The 17,619-nt window shown below is 40.8% G+C and overlaps 1 protein-coding gene across 1 annotated transcript in view; it reads left to right on the top strand.

The window, feature by feature from the left end:
- The window catches only part of DPP4 (dipeptidyl peptidase 4), a 50,331-nt gene that overhangs the window by 13,562 nt on the left and 19,150 nt on the right, over positions 1-17,619 (top strand). Inside the window, exons 8-18 of the mRNA XM_081166369.1 lie at positions 546-666; positions 2,777-2,937; positions 3,889-3,992; positions 4,716-4,845; positions 5,004-5,048; positions 9,353-9,463; positions 9,552-9,619; positions 10,914-10,967; positions 12,736-12,854; positions 14,547-14,594; positions 16,188-16,286. Coding sequence (XP_081022495.1) covers positions 546-666; positions 2,777-2,937; positions 3,889-3,992; positions 4,716-4,845; positions 5,004-5,048; positions 9,353-9,463; positions 9,552-9,619; positions 10,914-10,967; positions 12,736-12,854; positions 14,547-14,594; positions 16,188-16,286 — 1,060 coding nt within the window. The remainder of the gene's footprint in view (positions 1-545; positions 667-2,776; positions 2,938-3,888; positions 3,993-4,715; positions 4,846-5,003; positions 5,049-9,352; positions 9,464-9,551; positions 9,620-10,913; positions 10,968-12,735; positions 12,855-14,546; positions 14,595-16,187; positions 16,287-17,619) is intronic.

The following is a 17,619-nucleotide window of genomic DNA, read 5'->3' as shown; positions in this document are numbered from 1 at the left end:
AATTAGTTAAGCAGATGGCAGATTTGCATTTGAGCTGCATTCAGTTCCCTTGAATCATAACAGCTTAAGAGGAGCCTGCTGGATCAGGCCAAGGGCCCGTTTTGTCCAGTATCCTGTTCTCATAGTGGCCAACCAGGTGTGCCTTTGAAAAGCCCCAAAGCAGGACAATAACACTCTCCCCAGATGTGAGTCCCAGCAACTGGAATTTGTAAGCATACAGTCTCTGACATTGTCCAGTAGCCACTGGCATCCTTATCCTCCGTGAAATTATCTAATCTTTATGAAAATGATTCAGGCACCTCCTTCTCTGAAAATGGAACTAATGGTGCTCATTAAACTGTTCAGCGGGGGAGAGTGTGGTATGACCCTAAATGGCAGCTTATAAATATTTTTAATAAATCATTAGGTGGTGGGTGGAAAAAACCCAATCAGTGTGTCTACGAATGTGTCAAATGAAAGGGAAAAGAAGTCATTCGGTTGATATAAAGTGAAGAGCTATGCAGCTAGTGTGGTGATTTTTTTAAAATGTTTTTGTTTAATGGCAGGCTTATGTTTGGCGTAACAACATTTATGTGAAAACAGCACCAGATGCCCTCGCTGTGCAGATCACTAAAAATGGAGAAGAAAACAAAATTTTTAATGGAATACCAGACTGGGTTTATGAAGGTATTTGCCATATTACAACCTAAATGCAGAATTTATAAGAGGCAGTGACTGTATTCAGATGCAACCATGGTTGTCTATAATGAGAATAAGCTGCTGTGACACTCAACCTCGTGTTCTCCCCACTCATCCTCCTAAAAGTGGAGGAGATCAGAAGCTTTAAAAAAAATTGTGGCAACGCATAGCATGCAGTAAAATAATCCCAGTCATGCTTTGGGGTCCTGGTTTGATTGCAAACTAGTTTGCTACATTGCAGCGAAAGAGCAAACTATGGTTTGCCTGAGATTAGAAATGGAAACTTCTAATCTGCTTGCACATGTCTGTACTGCTTATCAGGAGGGGAATGGGGTGATTCAGCAGTGAGATAAGGATTGCACAGGTGCACCAAGAGAGCCAATCACACAGCTGTGAATTTGCTACCCACTTCACCTTGCCCCCACTTCTCCGAATAAGTGGCAGTTCTGCTGCTGTTGCTGCTGCTGCAAAAAGACTACTGCTGTGCTGCTGAGCAGGAAGGGAGAGAAGGAAGGACACTGTTGTGATCCTCCACACCATTGTTCGAAGTGTTATTTGAAATGAATCTTGCATGATCTACTGACATCCAGTGGTTCCGATGCATTCACCACATTTCATGTACATGGGGATTCCTCATTCACTACTGCCAGTAGTGATTTGGCACTCATGATTAGTCCCTTCAAGAAGCATCTTTAATTTACTAGCCCTTGTGATGCACCTTGTGTTTGTATTTCACACACACGTGCCGGGGGGGGGGGGATAAGATAAAACAGTGCAAGCATTATCTTTGTTCCTATCCATCCTTTGGAGGTAGAAAATACTCAGTGAAAATCTGTTGTGCCCCCCACTTTTTTGGTGTTGGCAAATTCTGTTCCAAACGAATGTTGAGTTTAATTGCAAATTACATTTCTAAACATTTTGGGCAATCTTTACTCAGGCCTAAACTACAGATGTGGCTCTGTTTTTAAATACCTGTTAATTCTGTTCCATGATGCCTTTTTTGTTTTGCTGGCTTCTGAGATAAATATGACTGAGAAAGAAAAGTGTTGGTGGTAGAGGGGCTGCGGAGAAGTCACAGGTGGAAAAGAGATTTGAACACCATTTCTCCTGCACATCCCTTTAACTTTTTTAATACAGTGGTGCCCCGCAAGATGAATGCCTCGCAAGACGGAAAACTCGATAGACGAAAGAGAGTTCCGTTTTGGAGGTGCTTCGCAAAACGAATCTCCTATGGGCTTGTTTCGCAAGACGAAAATGTCTTGCGAGTTCCTGCGGGGTTTTTTTCCTCCCCCCTTTTTCTAAGCCGCTAAGCCGCTTATCAGCTGATCCGATAAGCCGCTAAGCCGCTAAAAGCCGCTAATAGCGCTAATCCGCTAATCCGTCAATGGGCTTGCTTCGCAAGACGAAAAAACCGCTAGACGAAGAGAATCACAGAACGGATTCTTTTCGTCTTGCGAGGCACCACTGTAGAGCCATATATGTGATCCCATCTAATCCCAGGGGGTCTTGCATTTTTACTATGCTGTTCATCTGAAAAGACTCCCAAGGCAAATTGCACGTGATCAGTGCACAAAAAATGGTCCCTTTTTGCAGGATTACAGTCTAAAAGACATAAAAGGGAAGAAGAAGAAAAAAGCAAATTCAGGCACTACTTCTTAAAGGTTAAATATATTGATAATGTCTGGTATTTCCCTTACATTTTAAAAATGTTTGGCTTGTAACTGGCACTAGAACTGTCTTCTTCTCATTTGATTGTGCCTTATTAGGAAGGATGCATGTGGAAATGTTACAGACTAGGAAAGAAACAATTGTCTTTGGTAAACTGTTTGGATTTTCAGTGTCAGAATAAATGATGATTTTGAGTGCTAGCATTTACATTAATTATTGAAGCCAGATTTTTATAACACATTTATTTCTATAAAAAGGCATTTCTGAGGCTTTGGTTATTGTGTTGGTCGCAAGACAGGGCAAGGCATCTGAATGCTAGCAGCTACAGTTCCATCTGAAATTATATACAAATTAATAAGAACAATGTTTCAGAGGCAGAAGCCAACTCAGCTACTATTGCTTCAAAAGAACACATTTGCATCTCTTTCAGAGGAAATGTTTGGCACCCATTCTGCTCTGTGGTGGTCTCCAAATGGCAGCTTTTTAGCATATGCAGAGATTAACGATACTGGAGTTCCTGTTATTGAGTATTCATTTTATTCAGAAGATACACTGCAATATCCAAAGACCATTAAAATCCCGTATCCTAAGGTCTGTGTTATTTATTAAACATAGTTGTTGAGCATTTTGATTAAGAGAATACTCACATTTAATCAGTTGCTGCTAACGAAAATATTGTCTGTCTCTCCTCAACAGCTTGCTGTGATTACTGCGACTTAAGTCAATAGCATCTGGCAGCATTGAAGTATTTTATTATCACTAGGGAAACAGGAAATAAGTGCAATTTAAGACTTTGGAATTTAAGTTTCTGAAATGGCTTGTCTTGGGGTGGAGTAGGAATGTGATAAGAGCAGATCTTCATTGGCTGTTAGGTCTGTTACCTTCGGAAAATGCATTTGAATGGTCTTCAGAAAAGAGGGAGAGAGCTTCCTTTCTCCTCCTCAGGATTCTGGGGCACTCATCTTTTGCATTTAAAATAATTGGCGATATTGGAGATCTCTGTATTAACATGAAACTGGGCTTAGATCATCATATTGTCCTATTTACTACTCGGGATTGCATTCCTGAATGTGTTTGGCAATAAGTAGCTGGAGGCTCTTTTCTTTTTCAGTAAAATTGACTGTTATAGGGCATAAGCTACATGTTACTTTGAATTGCATGTGTGGTTCCAATGACAATAGCATCCCAACAAGCCCCACAGAGCTGTTATTTCTCTCAAGAGAAAAAACTCAGAATAAATAAATGAATAAATAAAAATGTCTGGGGTAATATTTCCATGCCTCTTTTTTTGGAATGGAACAAAGCTTTAATGTTTTCTAAGATCAGAAGGAGATAAGAGAGACACATTCACCTGTAGTAACCTCAGAATTCTGTAAATCCGTAAGTTACCTGGCATATTTCTGAATACCATGCTATTCTGAATTCTAACATTTAAATGTTCAGCTGAAGAATAATTATTTTTAAGCTTACTGTGCTTTAATAAACAAGCATTGCTGTTATGTACAGATGTCATCATGATATAAAATGTATTAATTCTTTCAGGCAGGTGCGAAGAATCCAACCATAAGGCTATTTGTTGTGAATACCCAGTCTCTTCCACAGATCAGTTCCGATGAAATTGTTGCGCCGAGTAGCATATCATCTGGGTGAGTCCAAATTATGTAACAAGCCTTACGTTTGAAACTGCTATAACAGTTTCCTTTTGTTGAGCAACAATATATAATAAAGCAGAACAGAGCACTGATTAAAGACAGCAACGTAAATATAGTAAAAACTATTTCTGGCAGAAGTTTGATATGTAAAAGTTGTCTTTTCAACATTTTTATAGTTCCATGTTATTTGTTAATATTATAGCAAGCTATTCTGTCGCAAGAGGTTTCCTATAAATAATGATTTGCTATTGCTATAAGTGGAATTTCAGCTTATCTATTTCAACAAGCTGGAGTAAATCTGCACACAATTTTTTAATGGCTCTGTTTCGTGAAACACTTAAGCTGGCATTTAAATGTGCAAGAAGGAAAGTATAACCCTTTTTAGCATCCTCTTTTGAATTGTGAGAATGTCAACAATCCTTGTTCAATGTTTTTAAACGTTCAGCCTAAGACTAGGAGATACTGTTTTAAGAGTTGCAGCCCAATGTCAAGGGTCCATTGGCAATTAGAACTTCATTGCTGCTTCATCAGGAGGGGCGGGGAAGCAGGGATAGCATAGTCAGAGCATTAGCAAAAATCCAGATGAAATGTAGCCAGTATTGCAATTGTGATAGTGCTTTAATGCTCAGATAAATACAAATGGTAGCTATGAGTTTTTAGAATTCAAGCTTGTGTACGTATATCAATAGATGCCTAGCACCATTTTATCCTTTCTAGGGATCACTACCTGAGTGTTGTAACATGGGTGACCAATGAGAGACTCTGTCTGCAGTGGCTCAAAAGAATTCAAAATTTTTCAGTTCTTGGAATCTGTGACTACACAAGTGGAGCATGGCAATGTCCACAGGTATGAAAGGGTAGGTTGGGGGTCAACATTCCGAAAGAAGCCATTGGGAAAAGAAAATCCTGTAACTATTTACATTAGAGTAAGGGAGGGGCAAGAAGGGTATTGCTTGATAGGCACCTGTTATAATGGTGGATATCTCCTTTCTCTTCCCCTTTCAGGACAAACAGCGTAACTTCGAGAGTAAAACTGGCTGGGTTGGCAGAGTAAGTACTATATTTCTGGGAGCCAAACTACATGCTACACTGCAGCCATGTGCAACGATATCTCCATGGGTCCTTTTCCATTGCAAAGCATAGTTAAGAAGGTGCTTTTTGCAATGAGGTAAAGGGAAAAGGGAAACTTTCCCCAGCTTTTTTGTCCCCTGGTGGAGTCTCAAGGCTCATATTTGTACCTTAAACATGGGTCCATAACACTAGTGGAGATAATAGCAAATGAGAACATAGATGTTCCAGATGGAAGGACAACTTTGTCTGCTGCTGCTTCATGACATCCAGTCTAATTATCAATTGCACATTACATCTAAAAGAAGACTGGTCCATTCCACCTCCACCCCCCAGGTGGAAAACTAAATATTCTTTCCAAGTTTCTTCAAGATTTTCATTTTTTAAAAATCCTTCTTAAAGGTTTATGATATGCATTGGTCTACAAGGACTTGAGGGACGCGGGTGGCGCTGTGGGTTAAACCACAGAGCTTAGGACTTGCTGATCAGAAGGTTGGAGGTTCGAATTCCCTGCGATGGGGTGAGCTTCCGTTGCTCGGTCCCTGCTCCAGCCAACCTAGCAGTTCGAAAGCACGTCAAAGTGCAAGTAGATAAATAGGTACCATTCCGGCAGGAAGGTAAACGGTGTTTCCATGTGCTGCTCCAGTTCGCCAGAAGCAGCTTAGTCTTGCTGGCCACATGACCCAGAAGCTGTATGCCGGTTCCCTCGGCCAATAAAGCGAGATGAGTGCCACAACCACAGAGTTGTCCACGACTGGACCTAATGATCAGGGGTCCCTTTACCTTTACAAGGACTGGAAGGTGTAGCTTAGAAGTAGGAAACGGGTGGTCCTCCAGATGCTGCTGGACTCCCAACCCTACACATATCTCCTCAAATGTATTTCCAGTAGATTTAATGAGACTTACTCCCAGATAAGTATAAATGGGATTGCATCACTTTTTCTAACAGTGGAAAACAGAATAATAACCCTTCAGGTGCGCAGTTAGACAAGACCATTGGAAGACACCCATTCCACATAATTGAGACAACAACACTTTAAATGATATTGCCACTATTGTTCTATCGTGAGGCCACATTTATGGCCTTATGTGCCCAACTTTTCTTTTTTTGGGGGGGGGGGAGGGAATTGAGGCTGATAAGAGTACAAAATGCATGTGATATTTCAAGCTTTCCCATGCATATTTACAATTTTTAAATTCCTCTCATCCCCTCCCCCCTGGCAAAAAAAGAGCTTTCAAGAAACAAAGTGAGGAAGGAGACAGCAGGGATAAAAAAAAATCTACCCTACAAAGATGGGAGATAATCCCACCTGCTGTCAAACTTGATCAGGGAGACCTTACAGCTAACACATTTTGCTTCTACATCGTAAAGTATCAGTAAGTAAAGTGATGAGCAGACTGCATATGTGGCGAACAGTTATGCAAAAGGAAGGTGGAAAAAAACGAGCGTGAGTGCAATATAAACTAGAAAGGAGGGAGGATAATTGATTTTCTCCCCCATTGTTGGATAATGTCCTTCTGCACTCCAACTGACAGAATTTCATCAGCATAGCACAGCTACATTTCACTGATATTTGAAAGGTTGCTTTCATGTCACAGGGGTGGGCAACTGTTTCTAGCTGGCAGAGCCGTCAACCCTTGCAAGCCATTTCAAAATCAATGCACACTGGTAAAGGCAGAGCACTCAGCAGGCACCAGCTGACCAGTGGCACGTGCAAAGTTGCAACAGGGCTTTGCAGGTGCAGCCTATTGGCTAATTAGCAAGCCTTGCTTTTATTCATTCATTTAAAAAACCTTCAGTTATACAGATTCTCCACCAATGGCTTTGCATAATACCTTTGAATGTACAGCTATGGATAACAACAAGATTTATTACAGGAATGTTATGGAGGCTGCTTAGAAATAATGGGAAACCTTGGACAGCTACGCCAATGAATATTTTCCTTAGAGCAAATAAGGGGAACTTCCAGATGTTGCCGGACTTGATCGGCTCCAGCCGGTAAAGTCAATAATTGGGGATGGTGGAAGCTGTCGTATGACAGCATCTGATTGGCTGCAGGTTCTGCATCCCTGCCTTAGAGCAATGGATCCAGGTTGCCAGACATGTTATTGAATGCCACTTGCTGCTCTATGGATCTGCTTTTGGAGCCTAGAAATGCAGCTGCCAACATTCTTTGGAATGTACATAACTTGCTTCTTAGGAGGACTATACCGAATGGTGGCGCTGCATTCTGTTTGTTCAAGTCAAGGCACTTTATTTTCACTGATCCCGCCTACCTTGTGGACTTCTCTTTACCATATCCTGCTCTGGAGCATCAGCTTGTTCCTCAGCAGAAATTTTTCAGAGGGGAGGTGAGAAAATGCTGGCTTAAGCAGCTTACTAGCAGAGATCAGTAAAAACTTGGTTCCCTGACTTGCAAGAATTAAAGTTATTCCTACTGAGGTTAAGGCACACTGGATGCAACCTGGAGTGATTTTGGATAATAAAATACGTTAGCAAAGGGAAAGTTGTGTTTGCATTGATTTATGAATAGGGTCTTTTTGCTTTCATATTGAAAACAGGATGTTTTGCCATAGGAAAGATCTAGTCGTTTTATTGAACTAGCAATGAAACTTGCTGATGTTACTACTTTTAATATTTCATCCATTTGCATTCCTTTTTGTCACAGCACATTATAGACTAATATTTTGTCAATTTTAGCAGTGTGTGTGGACATAAATATTAGGTGCCAATTGTGTAATACAGTTAAATAAGCTCTCTGGTAGATGGGAGTGCACTGAAGTAATTCCTCTATTGATCACTTGTTTACCATAACTAAAGCAATTATCTCTAGTAGTTTTTGATAAATGATTCCTTATTAAATAATTTGTGCACACATGAACAATGCTATAGCCAGCAGACACTTTGGGAGCATTAAAATAAATAGAAGTCATAAACAGAAGTATAATTTGCCTGTTCAACTCAATGCAAGACAGTAATATTTATTTGCAATTACTCCCCAGCCAGGACGGCCTCCTTCATCTCGAACACAGCATTTCAATAAGATGATAAATCTAATTGCATAGGGCTCATTATGAAATATCTAGGGATAATATTGCTGCCAGAATAGGTCTTGTTTGAGAGGGTGAAGCCAGATTATAAATCATAACTCACTTAAAATTTTAGCCATGATATATAAAGCCGTTTTTGTTCTGTTGACTCTAAGACACTAGCTATATTATCCCCCTTGAAGAATAAAAACAGATTCTTCCATCATGAACTGCAAAAACGTTGCAGCGTTTGCATTTTCCAGAAATCCTTGATCACTAGTCAATGAATAATAATAATAATAATAATTAATAATACTTTTATTATTTATACCCCACCCATCTGGCTGGGTTTTCCCAGCCACTCTGGGAGGCTCCCAGGTAAAGGTAAAGGTACCCCTGCCCGTACGGGCCAGTCTTGACAGACTCTAGGGTTGTGCGCTCATCTCACTCTAGAGGCCGGGAGCCAGCGCTGTCCGCAGACACTTCCGGGTCACGTGGCCAGCGTGACAAAGCTGCTCTGGCGAGCCAGCGCAGCACACACGGAAATGCCGTTTACCTTCCCGCTAGTAAGTGGTCCCTATTTATCTACTTGCACCCGGGGGTGCTTTCGAACTGCTAGGTTGGCAGGCGCTGGGACCGAGCAGCGGGAGAGCACCCAGCCACGGGGATTCGAACCGCCGACCATGCGATCGAGGCTCCCAACCAACCATGTGAGGCTCCCAACAGAACACTAAAAACAGAATAAAACTTCAAACATTAAAAACTTTCCTAAACAGGGCTGCCTTCAGATGTATTCTGAATATGGGATAGTTGTTTATTTCCTTGACATCTGATAGCAGGGCATTCCACAGGGCAGGCACCAATACCAAGAAGGCCCTCTGCCTGATTCCCTGTAACCTCACTTCTCGCAGTGAGGGAACCACTAGAAGGCCCTTGGAGCTGGACCTCAGCTGAACGATGGGGGTGGAGACACTCCTTCAGGTATACTGGGCCGAGGCTGTTTAGGGCTTTAAAGGTCAGCACCAACACTTAATTGTGTTCAGAAACATACTGGGAGCCAATGTAGGTCTTTAATGAAGCTGAATATTTAAAGGATTCCCAAAGCTTATACTACTGATTGAATTTATTGCTCCTTTTTTAAAAACAAAAAGAAAAGTGTCCCAAAGCAACTTACAAAATGATATAAACATTAAAGCCATTTTTTAAAAAAAAACAACCTTGTTTATTTACAAACTTTTTGTTGTTGGTTTCCCCAGTTTCAACCTTCTGAGCCTTACTTTGCGCCTGACGGTGATAGCTACTACAAAATCATCAGTAACGCAGATGGCTATAAGCATATCCACCACATTGGTATCAATAGCACAGGGGTAAGTAACAGATATATAAATAAATCACTGTGGATTTAGGTTCTTGTATCATGTAATTCCATTTTTATCTACCCTTTTTATATGTTAGGAAATGAAGCCCATTACATCTGGAAATTGGGAAGTAATCAGCATAGCTGCTTTAACGAATAACTTCATGTGAGTATTCATCAAACTTAGTTTTAAGTTTAGTGGAGAAAGGGAGGGTAATGTTTAAAAAAGCCTGTTTTCTAAGAATGCTGTTTTCTGCATGTTACACAGTTGTATAGATCCTCAAACTATTTAGCTGATTATCATCAATAAAAAGTTTGTGAAAGTTTATTCAAAGGCAGCCAAGGAGTCAAGTTCGCTTTGTTGCATCTTCAAATACTTTGTAAAGGGTTCCCATTCATCTTTAAAGTCACAGTTATCCTTGTCCCATAGCTTATATGTCAATTTTGCCAGTTCTGTATAGTCCATCAATTTAGCCTGTACCATCCAAACTAATTCTGCACGCCCCAAGTCTTCCCATTTGGATTAGCAGGAGCCATCTTGGAAACCAACTCAGGTGCCTAGCAGATTATGTCTGTCAGATAGGCTGAGCGTGGATGTCCCTTGATTTTTTTGGTGTCATTTCTAAGCCCTCCAGCCAGATGTAGCTAAAGTGAGGGACTCGTTAAATTGCAATTGTCTTCAGCACATTGATTTCAGTGAGGTTTAAGTACCACTAACCTTTATTGAATTTGGAACTTTTGTGTTGAATCAAGTTCATCTAAGCTTAGTATTATGCTGGATAGTGGATCACTGAATGTTACGGAGACCCAATGCTTAACATAGCATTTCTCTCTCTTTTGGAAATGCCCTATTGGCTCACAGACTCCTTTCTCCATCCACTATTCTTCCTATGCAAAATTGCCCGCCCACCCCAGCTTCTTCTTCTTCTTCTTTTTTAGCATTCACTACCGTTCAACTAGAAAGCTAGAAATAATACAACAGGCAAAGCCAATGAAGTGCAGTACTTTTAAATTCCTAATGTGTTTCACTGATCGGCTTCTGGAGGAGTTTGTTCAATACTATTCAGACATGGATAAAAAAGATATGTCGAGTTGGACAAATTCCCCTGATGGAGATCAGTGAGTGCTGGAAATTACTTGTTAAGTAAGTCATGCAGTTTTGTTTTTGTTTTGTCTGCTGCATTCTTTATGGGATCTGGTGCCGTCCTTGCTTTCTTTTTTTCCAGGTTAGCATTACCTTAGCAATGATAAAAACAAATTTTGCCAATGCAAGTTAGTCTTACAGCATTGCTATGGTAAGGTATTATATGTAGGTTGATTTTATAGCTGTCTTTTGTATCTGCTTGTGCATTTGAATAATTTCATATTTTGTGTGTCACCCCAGGCAATTTTTAAAATCAGAATGATGATTTCACAATTTATTGATCAATCAGTTGGTAACTTGTTTGCTTGTTTCACAGATACTTTATCAGTAATGAATTTGAAAATACGCCAGGAGGAAGACATCTGTATAAGTAAGATTCCGCTTCGCCACATTTTTATTGTAACCCAATATGATATTTTGTTCTTTTAAGACAATATCATATTTTTAGTTTTTAAAAGTTATTTTTAGCATTAAACCAAGATAGCTTGTTTTGTCTTGATATTTTTGAAGCTGTGATAATGATCTGAGAATGTTTTGAAGTTTACTCCATCTGCTCTACAGAACATGATAAGTTAAAGAGCTTGGGATGTACACAGAATGCTGTTAACGACTGAGGCCTGGTGATGCTCAGAATGGGGTATTTTATGATCCTTTGGTCTGGTCAGTCAGTGGGTTTGATCTAGAAATACCCAAAAAGTGGAAGATTTCATGCAACATATACTTGATGCAACCATGGATCTTCAGACTTTATACAAGACTCTGTGCAATATTTTGTGTGAAGCTTTGTTGCACTAATGGAAAGCTTCTGCTGGATTTCAGTTCACTTTTCTCATGGAACAATCTGACAGTACATCTGAAAAAAGCCCACCCCATCACCTGTGCAAAGAGGCCTTCCACTCACAGAAGAGCACCTCTGAACACAACCCTATATTTCTGATCGCCAAATAGGGTTCGTCTTTGGAATGTGTTCTATTATAAATGTAACAGCATATGGTGTCAAGATTTGATGGACTTTGCATAATGGGAAATTGCATGGCTGTTTTTGCTTCGTTTTGCTGGGTGTGTAGGATCTGAGTGATGAGGTTTAACATGACACAGTCACAGGTTAGCTAGCTAAATATGTGCTGTAATGAACTGCTAGCAGGTGGGTGCATGGCTATCTTAGAAATCCACATTTTTCCATGTAGTAATGGAGCGCTCTTCAATGGGAAGAAGGTTGCTGTAGCTCTCAAATGATTCATCAAAGGAATAAAAAGTATGTTTACTGTGATACAGATGGTACAACATGGAGGAACCTGGAACACCATGGAGACAGAAAGTTCTTCATGCAGCTGAAAATAATGTAGCAAACTTTGAAAGAAAAGTATGCAAAAAGAGATGAGCATGGAAAGACCCGAAATTATTCAATGTGATGGAAGCCAGCTAGCTTGCAGAGACCCACTCTTGGGCACCAGGAGGCAGTCTCCTTGTTTTCTTCTGGAGGAGGCAGCTCCTTACTGTAGGATCAAGGGCTGGGAACCAATCCTGGGAGATCCCCTGCCCACCATGGGTGTGAACCTTTCCTGCCCTGGATGTTGGACTTCCGGAAATAAATTCTTGCTCTTTTATGTATCCTTGTGGAGGTACCGGCCTGGGCTTTCTGTGTTTGGCATAGGTCTTCCTGTGCCTTTGCTGTCTCCCGATTGATAAGCAAGGAGAAGGACAATAATCTGCTGGCAAGGGAGGGGGAAATTTGCATCTCAATCAAGGCAGGGGGCAGAAAGGCTTAACCTTCTCAGCACATTTCAGCACTGTGTGTGTGTGTGTGTGTGTGTGTGTGTGTGTGTGTGTGTGTGTGTTTGCTGTAGCCCCGCAAATCAGTAGGTATTGGAAGGGGCATAAAAATTTGCTTTAGGGAACCAGATCCATCCCATGGAGATTAGCCACTCCTGTTATAATGGAACAGTTGTGCTACAGTAGTTAATTCTTACTTTAATATCCAGTTGAAAACAGGACAGGATAGAAAGAAGTGTTGCCAGTTGTGTAACCTTTTAAAATGAAATAGATGTAATCCAAGCCAATTTGGGTGGAGTTCTTCATAATTGCAATTTAATGAAACTAACTTCAAGTTAATCTGTTTTTATCTTTTTTTTTTGCAGAATAGCATTAAATGATTTTAAACAAACATGCATTAGCTGTTATCTAAACAAAGAAAGATGTCAGTATTATTCAGCATCCTTCAGCACAAATGCAAGATACTATACCCTGAATTGCTATGGTGAGTACAGCCTACCCCATCTGATATAAGTGTGACTTGATACTTGGACCCTAGTGCTTATACCAGGTCTAGTCAATCCTACTATTACTTGCCAATCGTAGAGGATGATGTTGCATATCCCTGTTCCCTCTAATTTCTGATTTTTGTTCCATATCCAAGCCTCAGATTATCAGACATAAGAGGGAATAGGGATATGCAATATCAACCTCTTTTTAGTCACTGTATCCTCTGACACAGGGTCTAGTGCAGCATGAGGAGCTGCTTTTGCAGGGAGCATCCTTGGTTCATGTGCTGTCTGGATCAGGGCCATAATTTCAAAAGCTTAGTGCAGGGACAGCCAACCTGGTGACCTCTCCAGATGTTGTTTGGTTACATTTCCCATTAGTCTCTTCCAACATAGTCAGTGGTCAGGGTTTATAGGGTTTGAAGTCTAGCTAAATCCAGAGGGCACCTCATTGGCTATCTGCATGTTACCTGCATTTGACTTTTGGCTGTGTTGCCAAGTGTTTTTACTTTTTGTATTTTTACAGCTCTAGACACCCCTACAATGAATTATCCAGAGGGGGGGACCAAAACATTTATATCAGGCTTCCTCAAACTCGGCCCTCCAGATGTTTTTGGCCTACAACTCCCATTATCCCTAGCTAGCAGTGGTCACGGATGATGGGAATTGTAGTCTCAAAACATCTGGAGGGCCTAGTTTGAGGAAGCCTGATTTATATTAACCATAAGAAGAAAAAGCAAATTGGTGGTTCTTTAGCCTTAATAGAAGGAGGAAAAACATTCAACTAGACATATAGCAACAACAAAAAGGACAGAGCTCTTGCACCTGTTTGACAGTAGAACAGACTTCCACGATAAGTCATAGAATCACAGAACTGTAGAGTTGGAAGGGGTCAAAGGGGATCATCTAGTCCAACCTCCTTCAGTGCAGGAATCTTTTGCCCAATGTGGGTCTTGGATCCGCAACCCTGAGATGAAGAGTCTCATGCTCTACCTACAGATCTATCGGTGGGCTTGCCTTCCTTGAAGGTTTTCAAGCAGAAGTTGGATGGCCATCTGTCATGTATGATCTAGTTGAGATTCCTGCATTGCAGGGAGATGGGACTAGATTACCCTTAGGATCCCTTCCAATGCAATGATTCTATGGTTCTATGAATAACTGTGTAGGAGCCTTACCATTTTATTTTTTTTTGCATCTAGCTCAGTTTTGTTATACTGATAAAATTGTCATGAATTTATTTAACTAGCTGTACAGTGTTACCCCCAACACACACCTCCACACATATTGTCAAAGCAAATGCTGCATATTTCCCAGGATTCAACCTACAACACATTTTGCTGGCTAATGTGTGCACCTTGGACATCATTTCTAAAAAAGTGCAGAGCAATGAGAAGAGCTACCCAGTGAAGTGTTGTTTCTTCTCCTGCTGCCTAGAATGAAAAAAAAAGGGGGGGGGGAGATCGAGATACAAATTTTGGGAAGCAGAAAAAAGGCTAAAGGGAAATTGTTGCCTTGAAACTTCAGGCAGCAAGTCCTGGAAAAAGTATTGAGGCAATGTTTCCCTCACTCTCTCTGTCTTTTCCCCCAGACTAGGCCCCTGTCTGACTTAAGTTGTGTGAAACTCTCAATTAATGCCTCAATTTAAAAGAATGGAAAATAACTTGAATTTTTAACACTGTTCATAACAGGTCCTGGTGTGCCATCTTTCACCTTGCTCAACAGCAGTACAGATGCAGGTACTTTTCTGTTTTTGTTTTAGACTTTTGCAAATGCATAGAAATCTGTGGCTGTTTACCATCTGCTGGTAGAATGAGTTGGGCTGTGATCCTATGCATACTTCTCTGGGGTTAATCAAACATAATGGTCTTGCTTTTGAGTACAGAAGCGACAAACAAAGTCAGTGGGACCAGTAACATCGATTTGGAGACAATCACTGCAGTCGATTAGATATAACAATACAGCAGTAGCGCATAAGAACGCATGTGCAACGCAGAGCCTGCTTGCATGGTGGGGTAGAGCTGCAATGCTAGCTTCCTGGCCGTGGTGCCATAGCTGCTTACCCCAAACAGAACAGGGGGAGAGATGAGGCAATGTTGAGGCTGGGGCTCTGCAAGCACACAAACCCACTGGCAGAGCCAGCCTGATTCTCCTGCCTGTGTGGCTGCATGCTCCTTGCCTCTCCCGCTCTCCACCCTGGTAGGCAGTGGCAACACCACTGCCAAGAAGCCGGCATTGTAGCTCCACCCCACTGGGCAAGCTGCTTCTATTGAAATGGACTCATATTACAACATATGGGGAGCAGGCTCACATGGTAGTGGGGGAAACAAAGCTACTAACAGGGAACCTTTGCAGGGGTGGGTGTTGCAGGATGGGTGGGACCAGAGGCAAAAGTGGGTGGAGCAATGGAGGTGACATGCATTCAGCCACACATAAATCAGATGTTTCTGCTCTCTCATGGATCTTTCCATTCTGCATTCAGGCAGGAAATAGTCATCATAACAGCAAGACACACTAGAGGCCAGGCAAAAGCACTTGGAGGACCTGAAGTCCTACAGCAGCAGTGAAGTCCGTGGCCTGGGGAGGAGGCATGGCGTAGGGAGAATCCCAGGGGCTGCACAGAGAGCTCCATAGGGCTACATATGGTACCAAGATCTGAGGTTCTCTAGCCCCTGATTTAATCCAATGCATATTGGCTTGGAAGTTTGTTGGGATTTTTTTCTCAAGGAACTCTCGTTAGGCCTGCATTCTTAGAGGTGTAAATCTAGTGATATAATATGATTTGGGGTGGGGTGGGGTCACAGGAGGAAGTGCCCAACTTGGCAACTTTCCTTTTTGATGGCCTATTGGTGGCATAATCAAAAGCCAAGGATTGGGAAAGGAAACTGGCAGAGTGATAAATCCCTTTTTAGTGTAGCTCATGTGAGGAACTCCTATGCATTTGGGTCCTGGAATGGACTGAATAAATAATATATATCACATACTGGCACAGAGACTAAATCTCTGATAGCAGTTAACAAAGTGGACAGGGAGAAGTGACTGGGGGGGGGGAATCCCTTTATGTGTGAACTGGCAAGCTGGGATAGTTGCCAGTAAGGTTCCTATTTGTGAGTCTGTTCCTTAGATCTTGAATGCTCTAGGAATGGGTAAGGAATGGGATCGTATTGGTAAGAAGGAGTTCAGATCGTTCTTTTTGTTGCTATTTCCTCTGGCCCTGGTTCCACAGACACACCTTATTGTACTGCTTTCCAGGTTGTAGAACTTTGGATTTTAAAAAGTATTATTTGTCTATATGTAAACTCATCTCCCATATTCATCTGTTTCGTGTGTAGTTGTTAAGTACCTGGAAAACAACACTGAATTTGATAATATGCAGAAGAATGTCCAGATGCCCTCTAAAATACTAAAGAATATCACATTGCATGGAGAAAGTAAGTTACCAGTTGTACCTTTAAACCTGAAGTTTTTGATTGTGGGTTGTTGTTTTTGTGTTTTTCTAGTTCTTCAGATTTATCATGAAATAGATGTGCATTCAGAATATTGGAGGTCCTGATTTTGCAATCAGTCCCTTTTGCATTTAATGCTCAGCGCTGTTTTCTGAAGAGAAGGTGAAGCTGCATTTCCTCATTTGACGTGGAACTAGGATGGGAGTTTGAATTTAAAGCCAAATCTGTCAAATTTGTACTTTCTGAAGCAATATGAGAACCAAAACAGCCTTCCTTTGAAATTTGCACTTATCTGAATTTTGTGGTGAAGTCCTTCAATATTTACAAAAGTGCATATATTACGGTTGCATAAAAATGAATACATTAGTGAAAATAACATAAAGACGTACATTATATTAACAACATTTGCTTGCAAAAATGTGTACATTAGTCAAAATTGCATACAAAAATGTGTTGATTAGGAAAAATTCACAGTAAAATGTATGCTCAACTTTACCTTATCCTTCTTTATCTTACTGCTACCACCTCTCCAGGGTAGAAGCTAATGGGTAAGATAAATTTCTTTGGTTTCCTACACAGGTCCAGACATTTGAGCTCAGCATGTTTTCAGTTACAGTAACTTTCCAGTAGAAAGATAGCCAAGGATCCTATTTAGAGAAAAAACGTTGCTCTCTCCTAGATTTCAGACCACATAAAATTACTACAAAGGAGCATTTCTATGTTTCTGAACAAATAAATTGCTCTGCATTGCAAATGACTATTTTTATTTCCTTTGCTTAAAAAAAGGGGGGAGGTGACTGTTTCATCTGTCTTTATAACTGCTCCAACTATCCCACACACTCTAAAAATGCAGAGTTCAATTACATCTTGGCTATATAAAACAAAAAACTCTTATATCTTGAGTATATTTCCCCATACCCCCACCTCCACTGAAATCTCTTTAAAAAGTATTGTTTTTAATTTATACCAGAATTTATATCCTGCTATCACCTCCAGAAGGAGTCACACAGTGATGCTAACAAAACATAAAAATAAAAACAACAGTAATCCCATCGTTTTAAGCAATTACCTCAAACAACCCAGGAATAAAAGCATTTTTAAAAAGGAGGGACCTTGAAGGGCAAAGCTGACAACAAATAAATTTATCAGCAGCCCAGTGCTGAATGGAAGATTTTAGGTTGTTTTTGATGGCAATCCTACATCTACCAAGCCAAGCACATGACATTTGTCCAATCAAGGTGTATTTTGGTCACGTCTGAGCATACTAAGAACTTGTAAATGGCTTTGGCCTAGTATACCCGAAGGAGCATCTCTACCC

Source organism: Podarcis bocagei (genome assembly GCF_964188305.1).
Source record: "Podarcis bocagei genome assembly, chromosome: 1".
NCBI lineage: Eukaryota > Metazoa > Chordata > Lepidosauria > Squamata > Lacertidae > Podarcis > Podarcis bocagei.
Note: the sequence above shows the minus strand (reverse complement) of the source record. Positions and strands in the feature narration are given on the sequence as shown.